A 19,268-nucleotide genomic window follows, 5' to 3' on the forward strand; every position below is an offset into this window, starting at 1 on the left:
TACATTGTTAAAAGTCGTTCTAGCAACAGAGCAAACCGAGAAAGAGATAGCGCTATCCGCTTTGTTGAATGATAGACAAGGATAGCAATACCATTGCTAATCAAACACTGCCATCATCACTATAGCGCCCAGGGACGAAACCATAAGAGGTGCAAATATATATAAGGCTTTCTTATCAGGTATTGATCAGTATTTTTCAAACGAGAACACGACCGTGGTCCTGGAGAGGAATTGAAGATGTTGTTCACCATCCGAGCACTGAAAGTTAGTCCAATATTTACGAAGAACTTTGACACGAGCAACAGGCGAGGGAGAACAAAATAAAGCCATCGACGTCTTTATTGCACAACGCGTGAAGTTTACGGCGATAACGCTGCCCGAAAACACGTGCTTTTTGTACCGGTTGTTAGCTATCACAACCATGCAAAGTACACAACAAAAACACTCCGTAAATAAAACTGGTTCTGATTTTTGTTACCATGCCTATTCTCATAATCCCTTCCGAAGGTAACATTCCAATTAGTTCAGGAACGCGGACCAATTAAACAACGTGCATCTGAATTTAGTGATTGGTAAAATTTTTATTGATGAAAACAAGGGTGGGTAGGTTACACTCGTATGAATTGAATCATAGAAAATAACTAGTAGGTCTGCGAACAGTAGACCTCGTTCATGAATACAACTTTCAATCTAATGAGAAGGGCCAGTACAGTAAGTACAGTATATTGTGAAGATTTAGCCATGTCATCTATTATTTCCTCCATTGAAAGTGCTAGAGACACTGTTTGCAGAGACACCGGACTTATCAAGGAGGTACCTTTATATCGTCTCCATATTTACAATATAAACATATATTACAACTTTTCTAATAATTAATTATAAGACATCGGTCAACTGACGGAAAAATGGAAGAATATGCAGTAGGCAATTTAGATGATGAATCGTCTCACAGACGATGGTGAGATGGAAAATGATTCTAAATAAGATGGGTTTGTTGGTGACAATGACATTAGGTTGCTAATGATGTTTTTCATGAAAAGTGGATTCAATGTTATGGCTTGTTATGCCTATGCAGAATGTTAATGCTCACAAATCGGTTTCCGATCTCATACCTAAAGGAAAACAAAAGACTTGACACTGTAGAGCGACACAAAAATGCACAAAAAATGCATACAATAAAATTCTGAATTTAGTGATTGGTAAAATTGTTTATTGTTGGAAACTAGGGTGGGTACGTTACATGAATGAATTGAATCATAGAAAATAATTATGCCTATTCCCAAATACTTTGAGGTTTAAATAAAAATATAAATCTAAGTACCATTTTAAATTATTAATACTAAATTTTAAAAAATCAATATATTAAAAAAGTACTCAGATTTATATTTTTATTTATTTTGAAAGTAGTCCTAAAGAAAAAATACTTTTTCCTACAGTTACGTTGAAAAGTGGCCATTGCTGCACTGATTACAGAACGCAAAGAATCACTTTTCCGCTCTAGTGCGGGAAAAATTTTTCTGCACTCCAGATTTGCAACATGGCAACGCAAAATACTTAGTAGGTTATATGGAGCAACAGTGCAGCAAAATCAAAATGAAGTTGGTAAGAGTGACTGGGCTGCTATAGTGAGCAGAGGTGCAACGAAGCACAACGCGCAAATTATTAAGTATAATATATTATAACCAAGGACAACATTTTTATTCAATTTGACAATAAATTAAGGTTTTTATCAATAATAAAATTACACAGAAAAACATTTGATGCATTTCAGGCAATTTTACCCATAATTACCCACTTTTCATATTCAATGGTAACTGTAGGAAAAACTTAATGTGAAATACGTGCGCAAAGTTCCTCTGCTGCACTCAAGAAACCATTCCGCCCGAGCCGTAAACGTTTCTTTCGGTGCAGCAAACTGTCACTTTGCGCACTAGTTGCACAAATAACTATTTCTTGATCAGGGAGAATCTAGTCACATTTTCTAATGCTTCAATTAAATGCATGAATGCCTTGTGTCCTGTTGGTCTATAGTGAGGTCCACGTTATAATGGCAGTGGAGAAAGATAGGTGAACATCGTTGCCTATGCTCTGCCTTGCCACTGCCTTCTGTAGAGGCTATCTAATACAGGTATATCTGATGTAATATTACCTGTTCATTTTTTGTTTGAAATAATCAATTACATTTATATTCGTCGATAAAACATATCTCTCAATGATTGAATAATCAATTTTATTAACTGAGATTACAATTGAACAATTGTAGCAGCTAAGGTATACGGTAAACATGAAAAATGAACAAGAAACCAGATCACAACTTGAAATATACTGGCAGGTACAACTTTGCCTCTTTATCATTCTCCGATCTTCTTAAATCCAGTAAAATAAACCTGTGTAGTTTTTCTGCATAGCTTCCAATAGTTCAGTTGAAGGCTACTTGAAATTCCAATAAGAAATGTTTAAGTTCAACTGGAATCGTTCATGAGATATCTAAAGAGAGAAAAAGTGCATCTAGAAAAGTTAAAGCGATCTCGGCAAAGATCTCATCTCCAGAAACACGATAATGCAAGGTCGCCTACTTTTTGCAAGGGGTTCACCAGTGATTGGTTCCTACAGTATAAACTGTTCACGTTTTCAAATGTAAAAGATGTAAATGTTATCTTACTCACTTTGTAGGATGAAACATGAGTTTTATGTTTCGAGTTGTATAACTTAGAAAATGACTCACAATGTCACAGCAACTCTATAACTATATTCCAGAATTGCATTTATATAGTAGTAGGGTGAATGAATATATATATCTCTCAGAAAAATATTATTATTTCTTGTAAAGAAAGATCGATAAATAAGGAGACTTAGTTACATAGTTACTGTACTACATCATATTATATTATAAATCTGTCGATTAGGTTATAATATATGGGAACAAAACCAGGGAAGATTCAATAGTTGTGAAATCGCTTCCCGGTGGTTCGGAATCGACCTAAAACTGTAGGTCCATTCATCTCTCATTATCAACACGCACAAGCCTAGAGCTCATGTAGGCATCACCCTCAGAAAAAATATATATTTCCTAATATTGGCCACAGGTGGCTCTATATTCTCTTTGAGAATTCTTGAGACACCATCATTGTCAGACTTATAACCCTTAGACTACCAACGGGACATTATGTCCCAGCAGAAGTTCATCGAATCCCAGAGGGTGAATAGATCATCTAAACTACACAGTAATGAATCCTAGCGGTAGTCTAGGGTCTATTCTGTAAAATACATCAGCTGTTTAGAACTATCTGATCGCCACATTATTGTGATAGGTTATATGCTCTCATGCAAGCATGTCTCAGATGCTGGTTTTCTGCTGAATGAAGCTGTTCTAATGTGATTTGCAGTGTCATTTTGAGATGAAAGTAAGTAAATAACTTCATATAATGTCAATAACATGTGAAATTGAAATTGCAAAGCTATTTAATAAATTTTATTCATTTTATCGTGTTTTTTTTTTGTATTGGGACATATCATCCCAATGGTAAAATTGATTATTTGGTATTTGACGGGACAAGCTTCATAGACCCTATTTGGTAGTCTAGGGGATAAAGTTCTTGTACTATAAAAGCTTATACCGAACAAAAATGTCCTACTTACATAGAGAGATTCATGTCAACTGAAATATCCTTTAAAGTTGTGCCAAATGAACAGTTCTTCGAGGTTGAAGATGATCCTTATAGCAGCAGACACTGTCTCGTTACTGAATGCACAATAATATTGTTCTTACCTACACCTAAAATATCATAAATTGGCACGCTTAGCTTATTATCTTTGATTATGGATACGTTGAGGCAATCAACGCTATATGAAGAATGAGGGTTGCATATTTTGCAGCGCTTTTAATCTACAGAGAAAATTGCGGGCGCCTAAGTAAATCTCTTGTTATCTTGCACTTGGGCCACACCTTGACAAGTTACAGCTTCCTAACATTGAGAGGCAGCCAGCTTTTAGCATGAGATCCTGCCATCTTGGCAGAAAAGCAACCGACACCGCTAAAATTGAGAACTGACCTCAAGTGACTTGACAGTGTTTGCTCTCATGATAACACTGATGAATGGAAAATGTTCCATGTCATCATCAACAGCATCATTGCTACTATATCCTTGCCAACATCAAATTAAGATGCTCCATGTTCATTCTACTTCCATTGCCCATTCCAATTAAAAACGGTCAGCTTTCATAACGTTTATAATAAGCACGTATGTTAAGAACATCTTAATATTATCTCCAGTAATTCTTAATTCTCTATTCAACACTTTTTTCATTCTTTTTCATGTAATGACTTGTCACTGTCAAGAGAAATTATGCTCCTGAAAGTTGGTAGTTATTTTTGTAGCTCATTTATTATTTTTGCGTTGCCAACATTCACTTGACATAAATTTGTACCTTTTCAAATGTTGCTATGAAATAAAATCAAGTGAGAATATGATATATGAATGATTATAATTCCATGTAATGTAATGACTTGTCCCTGTCGAGAGAAATTATGCTCCTCAAAGTTGGTAGTTATTTGTGTAGCTCATTCATTTTTGCGTTGCCAACGTTCACTTGACATACATTTGTACCTTTTCAAATGTTGCTATGAGATAAAATCAAGTGATAATATGATATATGAATAATAATTATAACTTAATATCATTGTCACCAATACGGTATTTTAAAAGAGCAGGTGAATTTGAAACACAGACTCAAATTATAATATTTCCATTAATATACAAATAAACAATCAATAGAATGTACATAATATTCAAAAATACAATATATTTATGAAATTTACTACAAATATAAATAAATATTATTATAGCAGGTGATATAGAGCAGGTGAATTTGAAACACAGGCTCAAATTATAATATTTCCATTAATATACAAATAAACAATCAATAAAATGTACATAATATTCAAAAATACCATATATGAAATTTACTACAAATATAAATAAATAAATTGCATTTTTTCGGAAATTATCCTACTCAACTATGGGAAACCCATGTTCTAGAGCAGGTGTAGTAGTAATACAATTAAATTTAGAGTGGGGGTGCAAATACATTGTGTAAGTGAGCTCACATATTGTTCGAAATTATGTTTTCTATATTATGTCTTCCAGTTGTTGTGATCCAGACAACGAATATGACGTGTTATATACAGTAGTATATCTTGATTAAAAGATTAATCAGATTGACTGGAATAGATGTTTTTAACAGTAAACAAGCTACTTTTTATCATTAATTTCATGAAATTGTGCGATTCTGATTGATTGACAAAATGAATTACCTATCATTGATATTAAATCATGGTTGAAATACGTCAATGACCAGAAAATAATAGTTATATAATATAGTTGCATCAAGCTATCTAATCATCACAATAACTAAATTTTTCAACACAATATTTCCGAACGGAAATGTCAATCCTATGCTCTTATCTCTTCAATTTCAAATAATATTCTGAATAAAAAGACTAGACATTTGTCAACTTTATTAATTAACCCTAGTGGGTTAGATGAACCTTTTTCATGTAAAAAAGTTAAATGAAATAGAATAATAACACAGGGTAAGAAAGGTCTAATCACAGATTTACTACAGGTTTTGGTTGTTAAACCATTGATCATCTCTGGTAAACTATAACTACAAGTGGAGAGCAGCAGTATTTATACTAACGGTCGTACACCGCTATTGGTGGAGGCCTTGACCTTTCAAGGTGAACGTCTGAGATTGGCCTAGACAAGCCCCTCCCCAATCAGCGGTTCAGACGAAACATAATAGTTAAATATACAGAATCTTATATACAACAAGTAGAGTCATTCATTATTCAAGTGAGCATTCTAAGCAACGATGGTAGAAAGAACTTTTCTCAATGGAAGGATCAAACAAATCATGAACAAATTATGTTCAATTAGAATATTAGAAAATGGAGATTCGACAATATACTCGAATTCGAGTATATTTTTAATATATTTTACTATTTTTTAAATATTCAAATTAAACAATTATTTGTTTGATATTTTCATTGAGAAAAATTCTCTCTACCATAAGTTGATATCAGAATGCTCATCCGAATAATGAATGACTCTACTTGTTGTATGTATATTATTTTTCTATTGATTTTGTATATTTATTCCGTGACATGTAGATTTATTTTGTTTTGTATGAACCGCTGATTGGGGAGGGGCTTGTCTAGGCAAATAGCAGACGTTCATCGTTCTTAATAATAGCATAGTTCTACCACTACTTTTATGTAACAGGGATAGAGAACTGACTTCCTATTCAGGGGATAATAATAAGAGAAACGTTTTCAGAAGAACTGAGAAATCACATTCAAAATTGAGTTAAAACAGATTAATAGAATCTATAAATTATAAGTTTCCTAAATATAAGATGTAAAGATTCCTGATAAATTATAAGATTCCAGACAATGAGGTAGGTCCCATTGACGTCTATAGTGAGGTCCACGTTATAATGGCAGTGTTTGATTAACAATGGTATTGCTATCCTTGTCTATCATTCAACAAAGCGGATAGCGCTATCTCTTTCTCGCTTCGCTCTGTTGCCAGATCGTCTTTTAACAATGTAGAATTAATATTTAATTAACTAAATATTTCATATTGATTATGAAATTATTGAAAAATATAATTTATTGCTTAATAAAATATAATTGATTATTTTAAACGAGAATGACCACTTAATATTACATCAATAAACCTATATCAGCTACCGTCTATAGAAGGCATTGACAAGACAGAGGATCGGCAACGTTGTTCTCCTATCTTTCTCCATTGCCATTATAATGTGGACCTCACTATAGGTCCCAGGGACTACTAGGTCTATAAGACCTATATAGGGACGGTAGAGATGTGATCTGCCCTCAATGATCAGGTTATTTTTTTAATGATCAGGTAGGCTAAGCCGCAAATTTTGTGGCTAGTCATCCAAGCAATAATTTGTCCATTGTCAGGATTCCAGCCACTCTTGCTACGATTCTGCCAATAAATTAAATCCGGCATGACGATGCTTTATCACGTGCAGGAATTCTACGACTCAATAGGTTACGCGTGCAAAAAGCCAGAATTCTTCGATTTAATAAAACTGGGAATTTCAAATGTGTTCTGAGAATATTTTACTCCTGTTTTGAATAATCAATATGATTTACAAGTCTCTATTGATTAGAATTCTATTGTAGTCTGAGAATATTTTTCTCCTATTTTGAATAATCAATACGATTAAAAATCTTTCCAAATTCTATTGATTAGAATTCCAGTGTAGAATGAATGAGAACAGAATGCATAAAATAATATTCAAGGAGAGGCTACATTCCAGAAAGAAGAGAGAAAGACGAAGAATGAAGTGAGAAACGATCTCCAAAAAATGGGATGTAGAGGAGGAACCGAATGACAGAGAACCGATAAGAGTGGAGAACTGTAGTGGAGGCAGCCGAAGCTCATATTGAGCTGTAGTGCTAAAAATAAAATTGATTAGAATTTTAAATGTGATCTGTGAATCTTTTCTCCTACTCCGAATTTACGAACCGATAACAACTCTTGCCAAACTCAGTTGATAATTTTTTCAATGATCAAAAGAGAAATTATAAAACAAAACTCATCTTATCAAAGGAAATAGCTGAAACAATGCACTCAGTCTCCAGATAGTCTGTTGGAGCAATCCATCAAAATGACTATTAAATCGTTTGCATGATTGATGCATTATTTTGAAAGCTCATTTTTGCAATTTAAGAAACGTAATTTCACATGATTAGGTTGATGAATGAAGTTAATTAGTGCAATGAATCAAGAACAAAGTTTGCTCATTGGACTTCAGATATTGTGATAATTGGTATCAAATACGATGCATTTATAAACTGCGCTTTGTTAGCTACCCAATCAAAGTCCATGATTCACTTTCAAGATATAGAGAAATATAGAGATGGGTTTTAAAAATCAGATTAGAGATGACTAATAATTATTAATTATTGTTTTTTATGATTGTAGATGAAAAATCTAGGCCCAGTTGCACAAAAGCTGGTTAAATTTTAACCGTGATAGAGAAATATAGAGATGAGTTTCAAAAATCAGATTAGAGATGACTAATAATTATTAATTATTGTTTTTTATGATTGTAGATGAAAAATCTAGGTCCGGTTGCACAAAAGCTGGTTAAATTTTAACCGTGATTAACTTTACGAGAACCAATCAGAGTTTTTGAAAAGACGGCTTCTCTGATTGGTTCTCGTGGAATTAGGCCCGCCGCAAAGTTGACCCACGCTTATCCACGAAAAGCAACCCACGCCGTGGGATGTTTTGTAAACCATTGCTAGGCTTCTCCAGACATCTGTGTAATACATGCAATGAATAATCCACTTTACAGTTGGGTTGTGAGTGATGTTGTGGTACTTTTCCATAATGAAAACACAAATTTGAAATAAAAAAAACAAACACAAAAGTCAACCACTTTTTATACTGTTAAAAAGTTTTAAAAACTAAGTTTTTATACTGTTAAAAAGTTTTTAAAACTTTTAAAAAGTGGTTGACAATTTCAAATTTGTGTTTTCAATAATCCACTTGTCAGCTGATGGATTATGAATAATTCTATAGCATGGTTTACAAAACATCCCACGTCGTGGGTTGCTTTTCGTGGATTAGCGTGGGTCTACTTTGCGGCGGGCCGTAATCACGGTTAAAACTTAACCGGCACCTACTGTTTTTCGAAATATCTCCAAAATTCAGGTACGTATTTGGAATTTGTAAACCATGAAGTCTGAAACTTCCCTGAATATTAACAATGATCAAGATGTAAACTTCTCAAGTCTCTTGTAATCAAATCTAAGTAAAATTTAACCGGCACCTACTGTTTTTCGAAATATCTCCAAAATTCAGGTACGTATTTGGAATTTGTAAACCATGAAGTCTGAAATTCCCCTGAATATTAACAATGATCAAGATGTAAAGTTCTCAAGTCTCGTGTAACCAAATTAAAGTAACTAAGTAACAACCTAAGCAACCAAATCTTCCGGTTGTCTCTAATGCACAATAATTATTTTATTACTGAGCCCCATTCTAATAAATAATCATGAAATCAAATTTTTCCATGGTAGGATAATGTGAGCGAATGGAAACTAATAAACATAAACAACGAGATTCAAATGTTTCCGTTTTCCAAGCTCTTAAATTCTATACTCAAGCCAGGATAATCCCAGATTAAGGAACTTTAGAGTAGCAACACCTCCAAACATCCAATCGAGATGCCGTCTTCTAAAAATAGCCTGAATCAAACGCAGAAAATGCAGAGTGAGATTAGAATATGAGATGCATATGCTGAAGAAATCCTCTGCGAGAATGTACTCTCGATCGATGGACCTTGCTTTTAAACATTTTTTTCTTTTATAAATCAGCCAAGGTCTTCGAGCATCCAGACCCCCTTTGTGGTGTTAGTGGCCGTCGCCTATACTTTCCTTCTTCTTTTATTCCTCTTTTTATCCGTATTCTCTTCTTTTTTCGACGGGGACTTCGACCGCGAAAACCGGTTTGTGAGGGGCTGTAGTAGTTGTAAGAAAGCGTACTATGAATTTAAACACCAACAAAGACAGCGAACACAATCGAAGACTATCTCTGTCCGTTCTTTTCTATCTTGAAATGGTCTTCCACTATTTTAGAAGTTAATGCACTCCATCATTATTGCCTTTGTACAACACAATTCTTGATCCATTCCAGGGAAAATCTGTTGTTGTTCCTATAAAAGGTTTGAGGAGCTGTCCTATTATTTTAGAACAATCGCTTGAACCTCTTTTAAAACCAAAGAAACAACAATATGAAAGTTTCTCTTATGGGAAATTCAAAATATAATTATGTAGAAACTAGGAATCTCCAATCAAGAATGAAGATCTTACTTCAATCTCAAAACTAGCTACGAGTAATTAAATGGAAAGTCTCTCATTCAATTGCTAAGATATTGTAAGAATAAATATGGAATACAATAGTCAATTTTGGAGATAAATTATCAGTTTTTTAAATGAATTTTTTAAAACCATGGGTTTGGGGGACACCTCTTAAATCAACTAATCCAATTCACAGTTCTAATAAGTGAATAATAATAATAATAATAAAACCGAATTACATACTATTTAACATACTATTGTTAATACAATTTTTTTTTAATACGTCTACAATTTTTTAATGTAGCAATAAAGAATAATTTTGAATTTTAGGAAATCACATTTCCAATTTATAATATTATTTATTATTTATTTCCAATAAATAATAATTGATTAAATTTACACTGTTTTCAGAAATGTTGTGAAACTTCTCCAAGATGAGGTGAAGAAGTAATTATACAAATATTGTCAAATCCACAAAAATTTAATTTCATTTAAAAACCATACTCGAGTTTCAACGCCTTCATACTAAGCATGATGACAAAGGTGAGGTGAAGAAGTAAGTATACAAATATTGTCAAATCCACAAAAATTAAGTTTATTTGAAACCATACTTGAGTTTCAACGCTGTACTTGGCATCATCTTCAGTTTCCACAGAAGATGTTGCCAAAGATGATTAACTAAAGTATGGATTTTGAATAAACTTAATTTTTGTGGACTTGACAATGTTTGTATAATTACTTTTTCACCATATAATAAAGCTGAAAGAATACCATTTAAAGTCTATAATTATCAGCCAGTAGGCAAAAGAGATGTTGGCGGACCACGCAAGCGTTGGCAATAATAGGATTTTTTTATGTTTATTTGAATAATTGGCTAGATGTGAGTCGGAACAGGTTAAAGCCTAATCCTTGTTTGTAAGAAGAAGAAGAAGAAGACCATATGATAATTGATTATTTTCTGATAGTTCAATTCACGAATTGGGAGAAGTCCAAGAGTGAACAGCTATTATTTATTTTGTATATTTGTATCAGAAATTTATGAAGCAATCATTGACTTTGGAAGTCAACAATTATTACTATGAGGATATCATTCCGAATTAATTTTGTAAATTATGATTTATTTATTTAATCATTCAGAATTACCCAACTTACTGAAAAGTACCAGAGGCTTATAAGCCCAAAACGGTTCCAATTCTAATTTATACAACAGTCCAAATGTAGCTAGGTTATGTGTCACTTAACATTCTTCAATTACACACTCAAATTTCTTATAATGAAGAGTTTTAAGGAACGCCTCAAATTGAATACATTTTTATTTCTGGGAAAGTTTATTGAATAAAAAAGTAAATAAAAAGGTCTTGGAGAAAGTAGAACTGATGACTTTGTTAAGAAAACGACTAAATTGTACAATTTAGCTGAATTGTATTTAGACTAAATACAATTTACAGTTTACAATTTAGACTAAATTGTACAATTGTACAATTTTAGCTAATTGTAAAGAAGTGATCAACCAGCTTACAGCTATGAATGACCGTTTCAAACCAAATTGTAGGTGCTAAGGCCTTTTCAAGTTTAGGTCTATAGTCAGGTCTATTGCCTACCCGTTCAGCTCAAAAAACTTGAGAATAAAAATTCAGATAGTGAACAGATCTTTGATGTAATTACTATCATTATGCTTTACACAGGTCTTCCACATAAACTATAGGGCGTAAAACATTTCAAAACTACAAAATGTAATGTTTTCTCCAGTCAGATCAATTTTTACTGCTGACTTTCTCGAAATGAACGGACAATTTGAGTCTAACAACTTCAGCCTTCCATCTTCGTTTTGAAACGAAAGCAAGATGTAATTTTCGTTTCTGCTATGCAATTTTCACTACAATTTGTCTTGATATGTAGCTGGAGGGACTATGGGGTTTTTGTTCGTTTTTCTCAAGGTACATGCTAAACTTCGGATTTCTCTTCCTAGAAAATCTCCCAAATGCTTTTTAGTGACTAATTATGAAATATCCTAGGTTTGCAGAAGCATTCATTTTCTATTCCTTTCCATTTATAATTTTCAATTTCTATATCCTTCATCCAAATATAGACCACATGATATAATAAGGTGCGTACAGATACGCGCCGCGAACATGAGCAATTCACTTTTAATCAGCTGAACTATATCTGTATTTTTACAGAAACGGTAAGATACAGATATAAAAAGCTTGGCATCAGCTGATTAAAAGTGAATTGCTCATGTTCGCGGCGCGTAAATCTGTACGCACCTATACAATATAATAACATTTTACTTTATTTATTTATGATTTTTAAAAGAAAGCACTAACCGGGATAGAAAAATTAAGGATACTTCTTGTACCGTTTCTCTCCCAAATTTAGATAACATTTCAAAATCCCAAAATAGGGTTATGATTTCACTTTTCTGAAATTTAGTCCATTTTTACTCAAAAACTGAGAATTTTAAATTTAGAATACAAATAATATAATTGAAATGGTAATGTACTTCTTTCAAGAAAACCAAACTGCTTAAGCTATTTAATATATAAGTTATCTCTTTCTACACTATTCAGTCTATTTTATTTCTTCTTCTTCTTCTTCTTCTTCTTCTTCTCTTCTTCTTCTTCTTCTTCTTCTTCTTCTTCTTCTTCTTCTTCTTCTTCTTCTTCTTCTTCTTCTTCTTACAAACAAGGATTAGGCTTTAACCTGTTCCGACTCACATCTAGCCAATTATTCAAATGAACATAAAAAAATCCTATTGTTGCCACCGCTTGCGTGGTCTGCCAAAGTCTCTTTTGCCTACTGGCTGATAATTATAGACATTAAATGGTATTCCTCTATTTTATTTCAATTTGTTTTTTTATTTCTACATTTCTATTAGTTCCTCATCATCTATTATTTATTTTTTATACCCACACCCAGAAGTCAACATCCTAAAAGAACAATTTAAATACAATTTATAACAGCACTAATAAAACTCAAAATATAAAACCCACTCATAATAATATTGTTTGTTCTAGAACATGACAAGTTATGGGGATAAGACAGGGTGGGCAGGAGCAAACTTCAATTCCACATTTTGTTAACATGCATCGTTATTGGATAATAAAAACAAAACTGTTTTGATCGACACCATAGAATGTCTAATCCATTTCAGAGGGTGATAATTCAAGTATATAAAATACTAGTATTGACGTGAGTGCAATCTCTGTTCTCTGTTGTTCTTTTGTCGTATTTTCCGCAGATGTAACGCAATCTGGTGGGTGGGGTGTGGCACAAGACACTGCAATTTAAAAGGCAGACAGGTGCGAAAATTGCAACACAACTTGAATTTGCAACATAAATAATGACCGCGTCCCACAATTTCTTTGCGAATATTCAAATACCGTTTCTATTTTTCTTCTGTTGAGCCATGTTGCTGCAGTAATCCGCGCCAAATTTGGAAGATCCGCTTCTCTCGCAACTAATGAGGGCCGCTCACTCTAGCGCGGTCACTCTTCCATCATTTCGACTTCTAAACTCAAGACAATTACTCAATTGTTTTCCTACATAATGACGGCTTGTAACTAGATGCCGATAAACCAACGATATTCCTAGTAATAGAGACGACAATGCAGCAAAGCTACGATTACATTGGTCAAGTTTTCTCAAGGTTTGGAGTTGAATGGACGATTTAGAAAACGTGAAGTCAAGTTTACTTGAAATCAGGTTTTCATAACCTCAAAACTATTTAATTATGTTTATTTAAAAAGTTGAGAAATCCTATTAATCTCAAAGTTTTTTTCATCTGCACCACACTCTTTTATGCAGAGAAAGCTTGTTCTATTAAGGGGCTATTCAAAGTATGAAACAATCTATTTGGTAAGTGGGAATAATTTTTGAAGGAGCTAATTGAAGAGTCTTAACTAAATTCTTAATTTCTAGTACGGAAAAGAAAGGAAATGCACTTTGTTTACAGCAATGTTGTAGAATTGTTTGAGTTTGACTCGTACAAATACTATTATTCTCAGCATGTAAAAATAGTTCTACAATCAATACTTGGACTATTTGTATATATTTTACCAAATGGAATAGAGATTATGTCATGGAAAAGAGAACTCCTAACTACCAATAAAATTGCATTATGTACAAGTAAAAGCAGAGACAAGAAATATAGTATAATAAATAATAAATAAAGAAATATATAAGAAATAATTGACCGAGAGAAGTGAGGCCTAAGATTCAAGTCGACGGTTTGGCATTTCTCTTAATGTTTAAATGTTGTGCATACATTTACGGCGAAGGCGGTAATAGATTTTCATGAAATTTGACAGGTATGTTCCTTTTTTGATTGCGCGTCGACGTATATACAAGGTTTTTGGAAATGTTGCATTTCAAGGATAATATAAAAGGAAAAAGGAGCCTCCTTCATACGCCAATATTAGAGTAAAAATCAGACTATAGAATTATTCATCATAAATCAGCTGACAAGTGATTACACAGATGTGTGGAAAAGCCAGTCTATTGCTGTATTTCCATAAGGTCTATAGTTTAAATCAGGTACTTGTGGATGAGAATATTGCGTGAGGTCTACTGTTCACAGAACTACTAGTTATGAAGTAGAGAAATCTTATTAATCTCAAAGTTTTCTTCTTCATCTGCACTACACTCTTTCTAATAATAATACTGAGGGTGATGTCCACATGATCTCTTAGGCTTGTGCGTGGGTAATGAGTGAAGGGAATGATGATGAGAGATGACGACTACTTCTTAGGTAGTCGGGACCGACGACTTATTGTCTCCTCCGAAACACGTTGCTTTATACATTCTATATTCACTGACAACGCTTTAAAACACATTTTCTAATATTCTAATACTTGGACTATTTAAATATATTTTACGAAATGGAATAGTGATTATGTCATGCAAAAGAGAACTCCTAACAACCAATAAAATTTTATTATGTACAAGTAAAGAAATATAAAGAAATATATAAGAAATAATATAAATATCTTATGCTTATCCTTTATCTATGGTAAAAGTAAATCTACTATTCTAGATTTCTCGCGATTTCAAGCATATACTTTCTGTACTTGATCTATGTATCGTACATAAATAGATACATAGAAATTAAATACAGTAAAGTATACATCAATTCTTAGCTGTAAACTCAATATAGCTTAGAAGATTCATCATTCAAATAAGTTACGATACATTCAAATAAATCAAGATAATAAATCACCAACTTTCAACAACTATTATCAGTTAACGACTCATTATTCTTTCAGTAACAAAGCAGCAAAACAATATGTGTTCCACTTTTGAAATGATAGTAGGGCAAGAATAGTATTGCTTTGCGTCTTACCTTCGTAGGAGATGTACCTGGAGTCATGCTCATGGGCCGATGTTGTATCCAATGTTATCAGAAACAACATCGCCAACAGCCAATGCAGCATTTTGCCTCCTGCAGACAAAAATAATTTGAATTGGCCCTATGTAGACATCGAACAGAGATAAAAGTGTTATTGTTTCATAAGGGCTGTTATTGATACAGTATCACAAGGAGAAATAGTATTTAAACGACTTGATAATGGGATTATATTAGCCGAAACATGTCTTGTCTAAATATAGATATAAAGAAAATAAAAATCTCATTACCCTTTTTTGAAAAATTTTATCACAACATGTTTCGGACATTTATGCCATTTTCAAGTGATATGAAGTAAACAAATAAATACTACTGGAAGATTCTTATTTTGATCATATGTTAGTGTATTCATATGTTTTTATGAACTAGGACTGTAAATTTTTGGTTTAAATTCGCATGATTCTATCAAAAATGGGGTTATTGGTGTCTAATTATTGGATTAAGTTTATTATTTTATCTCTGTTTGATTTTGCTGCTTTATAAATATGAAATTCTTCTTTGACATTCAGTTTTCGACTTTTATTACCATAATTAAGTATTTTCATATTGGAATTTATATCTGTAAAATTATGGCCTGAATCTATCAAGTGTTCAGCAAAATTTAGAGTCCTAGTTCATAAAAACATATGAATACACTAACATATGATCAAAATAAGAATCTTGCAGTAGTATTTATTTATTTACTTCATATCACTTGAAAATGGCATAAAATGTCCGAAACATGTTGTGATAAAATTTCTCAAAAAAGGGTAATGAGATTTTTATTTTCTTTATATCTATATTACAAGTAGCCCTATACAGAAAAGAGATAAATAACGTGTCTAAATAATTTCAAAAAGGGTACTCAGATTCTATTTTTTATTTATATTCAAAAGCAGCCCTAAAGAAAAAAAATGGTATTACTGTATATAAAGGTACGAACAGACTTATGCGCCACGAACACACGCATTTCACTTTCCATCAGCTGATTCTATACTTATTAAACATGTATTTGTACAGGAACAGTAAAATACAGAGATATAACAAGTACAGCATCAGCTGATGAAAAGTGAAATGCGCGTGTTCATGGCGCATAAGTCTGTACGCACCTTAAGGCTTCTTCAGAATGTAAATGTTGTTCGATTTTTGTTGAAAGCATTATTAAAGGTTGGTCTTTTTTGTAATGATTATTGTTTTTCAAGAACAAGAATTGTGTAAGTGTACTCAATTACAGTTCTAAATTAGTGTAGAATAGTACATGAGTATAGAATATAGAATGCTTCTGAAAACTTCATTGAAATTGAATGTTTGTAATTAAAATTTATTCACAACACTGACATGTTTTACAAATATTTTTACAATGCAATAAATTATTATAAAGAAACAGTATCATGATGGAAAAAAAGAAAATAACTTCAGTAGATTAACAGATGTGGTTGAAGTTCTACACTATTTTTATTGTACATAATAATATGACCGAGACAGTCACTTGATTTTGGTAACTAAAAAAAATAATACAAAAAAGAGTAAGTCTTTGTCAATTTCACACAAACAGAAATAGAGCAATAGTAAAAAACAAAAAAGAAATAATAATAAAACCTGAAATAAAAACAAATAAAATATAATTCCTCGAAGTACCTAAGCATGATTAGAAAGAAATTTATTCATGAGTGATATGCGAAAGTAGAGGTTCATCAAAAACGTATTTGTTTCACAAGAGTTAGGGCGTTTTTAAATGACATAAAAAATTGTGAAGCGTTCATAGTGAGTTCAGGATGGAAAATTGACAGTGTTTTATATTTCTCCGTGTGTTGATATTGCTACGGAAAAAATACAAATACAAATACAATACAACACAAGATATACAAAAATACAATACAGGGAGTCATATCCCCTTTGTATCCTATTACCTAATAAATTGAACCTTCAATTTACAAAATACTACTATAGAGTATCTTCCATTACCGGTATTATTGTCTTCAAACATTGGTTCATTCACTTTCAAAAACACTATTTGAAATGATTGAAAATTCAATCTATTTACTTTTTGTGTAGTTGAGAAGTTGATATTTTGATAATTATTGACAATTTCTTAGTCTTTTCCATTCAATCTATTTATGTACAATTTTCCTAGCCGGAGCTAGTAGTCAATTTGTCATCTACTGAGACTTCACTGGAAGATTAATGCAGAAAGAAAAATCTCCTCAAGTACGTGAAAGATATGACTGAGTCAAATAATACGAACCTAACTAGAAATAACAAACGAAGCTTCCCTAGTTCCTGATTGCTATAATTGAAACTGGGAATAATTATAAAGTAGCCAGCCTGTTTTGATGGGCTAACAGAAATAGGGCTGTGCAACATAGAATTAGAGGTTCAATTCATCTACAATCCCCAGTAGCTCTGAAAAGGTAGAGCGTAGATGTTTCTGGGAGGTCCCATCTCTTTCTCATCAATCCTTATAATGGCTTTAGGTCACGTTCAGTCAGTATTCACGTTCACCACTCGTTTTTCGACAGTCGAAGAACAAATAAATCAAGATTTTCGATTCGGAATACACTGTTATTTGGGATAAATCGTAGGATTACTAGAAACTAAAACTGTAACTTTCTTTTGGATCTTGGATTTGAAATTGATATACTGTTATTTGGGATTAATCTCAGGAACTGACGCTTTCTTTTGGCTTTGGATCATAATTCAAGAGGTGCCTCAGTATTCACAGTTAGTGTCGAGATATCCTCACAATGCTTGATGGAGAGGTATGGACCACATTCTGGAGATATCTCAAGTCAACGGAATTTGTTGAAACATTTTAGTGACACAGTTATGTGCTTGGATAATATTATAATATACTGTCAATTATTCACGTTCTTCTTTGCTCTGCACCAAAGTGAATGCATTTACTTTTTTCACAAACATACAGTTTGGCCCGATTTAACCAAAATGAAAACAAGGTTTGAGCGACAGTTAGATCTAAACCAACAAAAATCATATTACGAAACTAATCATTTGACTGGATCTTACTGACGCTCAAACCTCAAACATAGAAGTTTATTGACCGAACGAAGTGAGGTCTAAGATTCAAGTCGACGGTCTGGCATTTCTCCTAATGTTTAAATGTTTAAATGTTTATATATTTATATGTTGCGCATTTACGGCGAAACGCGGTAATAGATTTTCATGAAATTTGACATGTATGTTCATTTTTTAATTGCGCGTCGACATATACACATTGTTTTTGGAAATTTTGCATTTCAAGGATAATATAAAAGGAAAAAGGAACCTCCTTCATACGCCAATATTAGAGTAAAAATCAGACTATAGAATTATTCATCATAAATCAGCTGACAAGTGATTACACAGATGTGTGGAGAAGCCAGTCTATTACTGTATTTGTATAAGGTCTATAGTTTCAATAAGGTACTTGTGGATGAGAATATTGCGTGAGGTCTACTGTTCACAGAACTACTAGTAGCTCTAGTAGGTCTACTATTACTAGTAGAACTACTATTAGGTCTACTATTACTAGTAAAACTACTAGTAGTTCTGTGAACAGTAGACCTCACGCAGTATTCTCATCCACAAGTACCTGATTGAAACTATAGTCCTTATGGAAATACAGCAATAGACTGGCTTCTCCACACATCTGTGTAGTCACTTGTCAGCTGAATTATGATGAATAATTCTATAGTCTGATTTTTACTCCAATATTGGCGGATGAAGGAGGCTCCTTTTTCCTTTTATATTATCCTTGAAATGCAAAATTTCCAAAAACAATGTGTATATGTCGACGCGCAATTAAAAAATGAACATACATGTCAAATTTCATGAAAATCTATTACCGCGTTTCGCCGTAAATGCGCAACAAATAAACATTTAAACATTAAGAGAAATGCCAAACCGTCGACTTGAATCTTAGACCTTACTTCGCTCAGTCAATTAGATCTAACTGACGCTCAAACCTCACACCTGAAAGTT

The 19,268-nt window shown here is 32.8% G+C and overlaps 1 protein-coding gene across 1 annotated transcript in view; it reads right to left on the reverse strand.

The window, feature by feature from the left end:
* LOC111045263 (semaphorin-5B) overlaps nucleotides 1-19,268 on the reverse strand; it is a 272,649-nt gene that overhangs the window by 106,192 nt on the left and 147,189 nt on the right. The window contains exon 3 of the mRNA XM_039427109.1: nucleotides 15,249-15,347. Coding sequence (XP_039283043.1) covers nucleotides 15,249-15,347 — 99 coding nt within the window. The remainder of the gene's footprint in view (nucleotides 1-15,248; nucleotides 15,348-19,268) is intronic.

The sequence above is a fragment of the Nilaparvata lugens genome, chromosome 4 (genome assembly GCF_014356525.2).
Source record: "Nilaparvata lugens isolate BPH chromosome 4, ASM1435652v1, whole genome shotgun sequence".
Classification (NCBI taxonomy): Eukaryota; Metazoa; Arthropoda; class Insecta; order Hemiptera; family Delphacidae; genus Nilaparvata; species Nilaparvata lugens.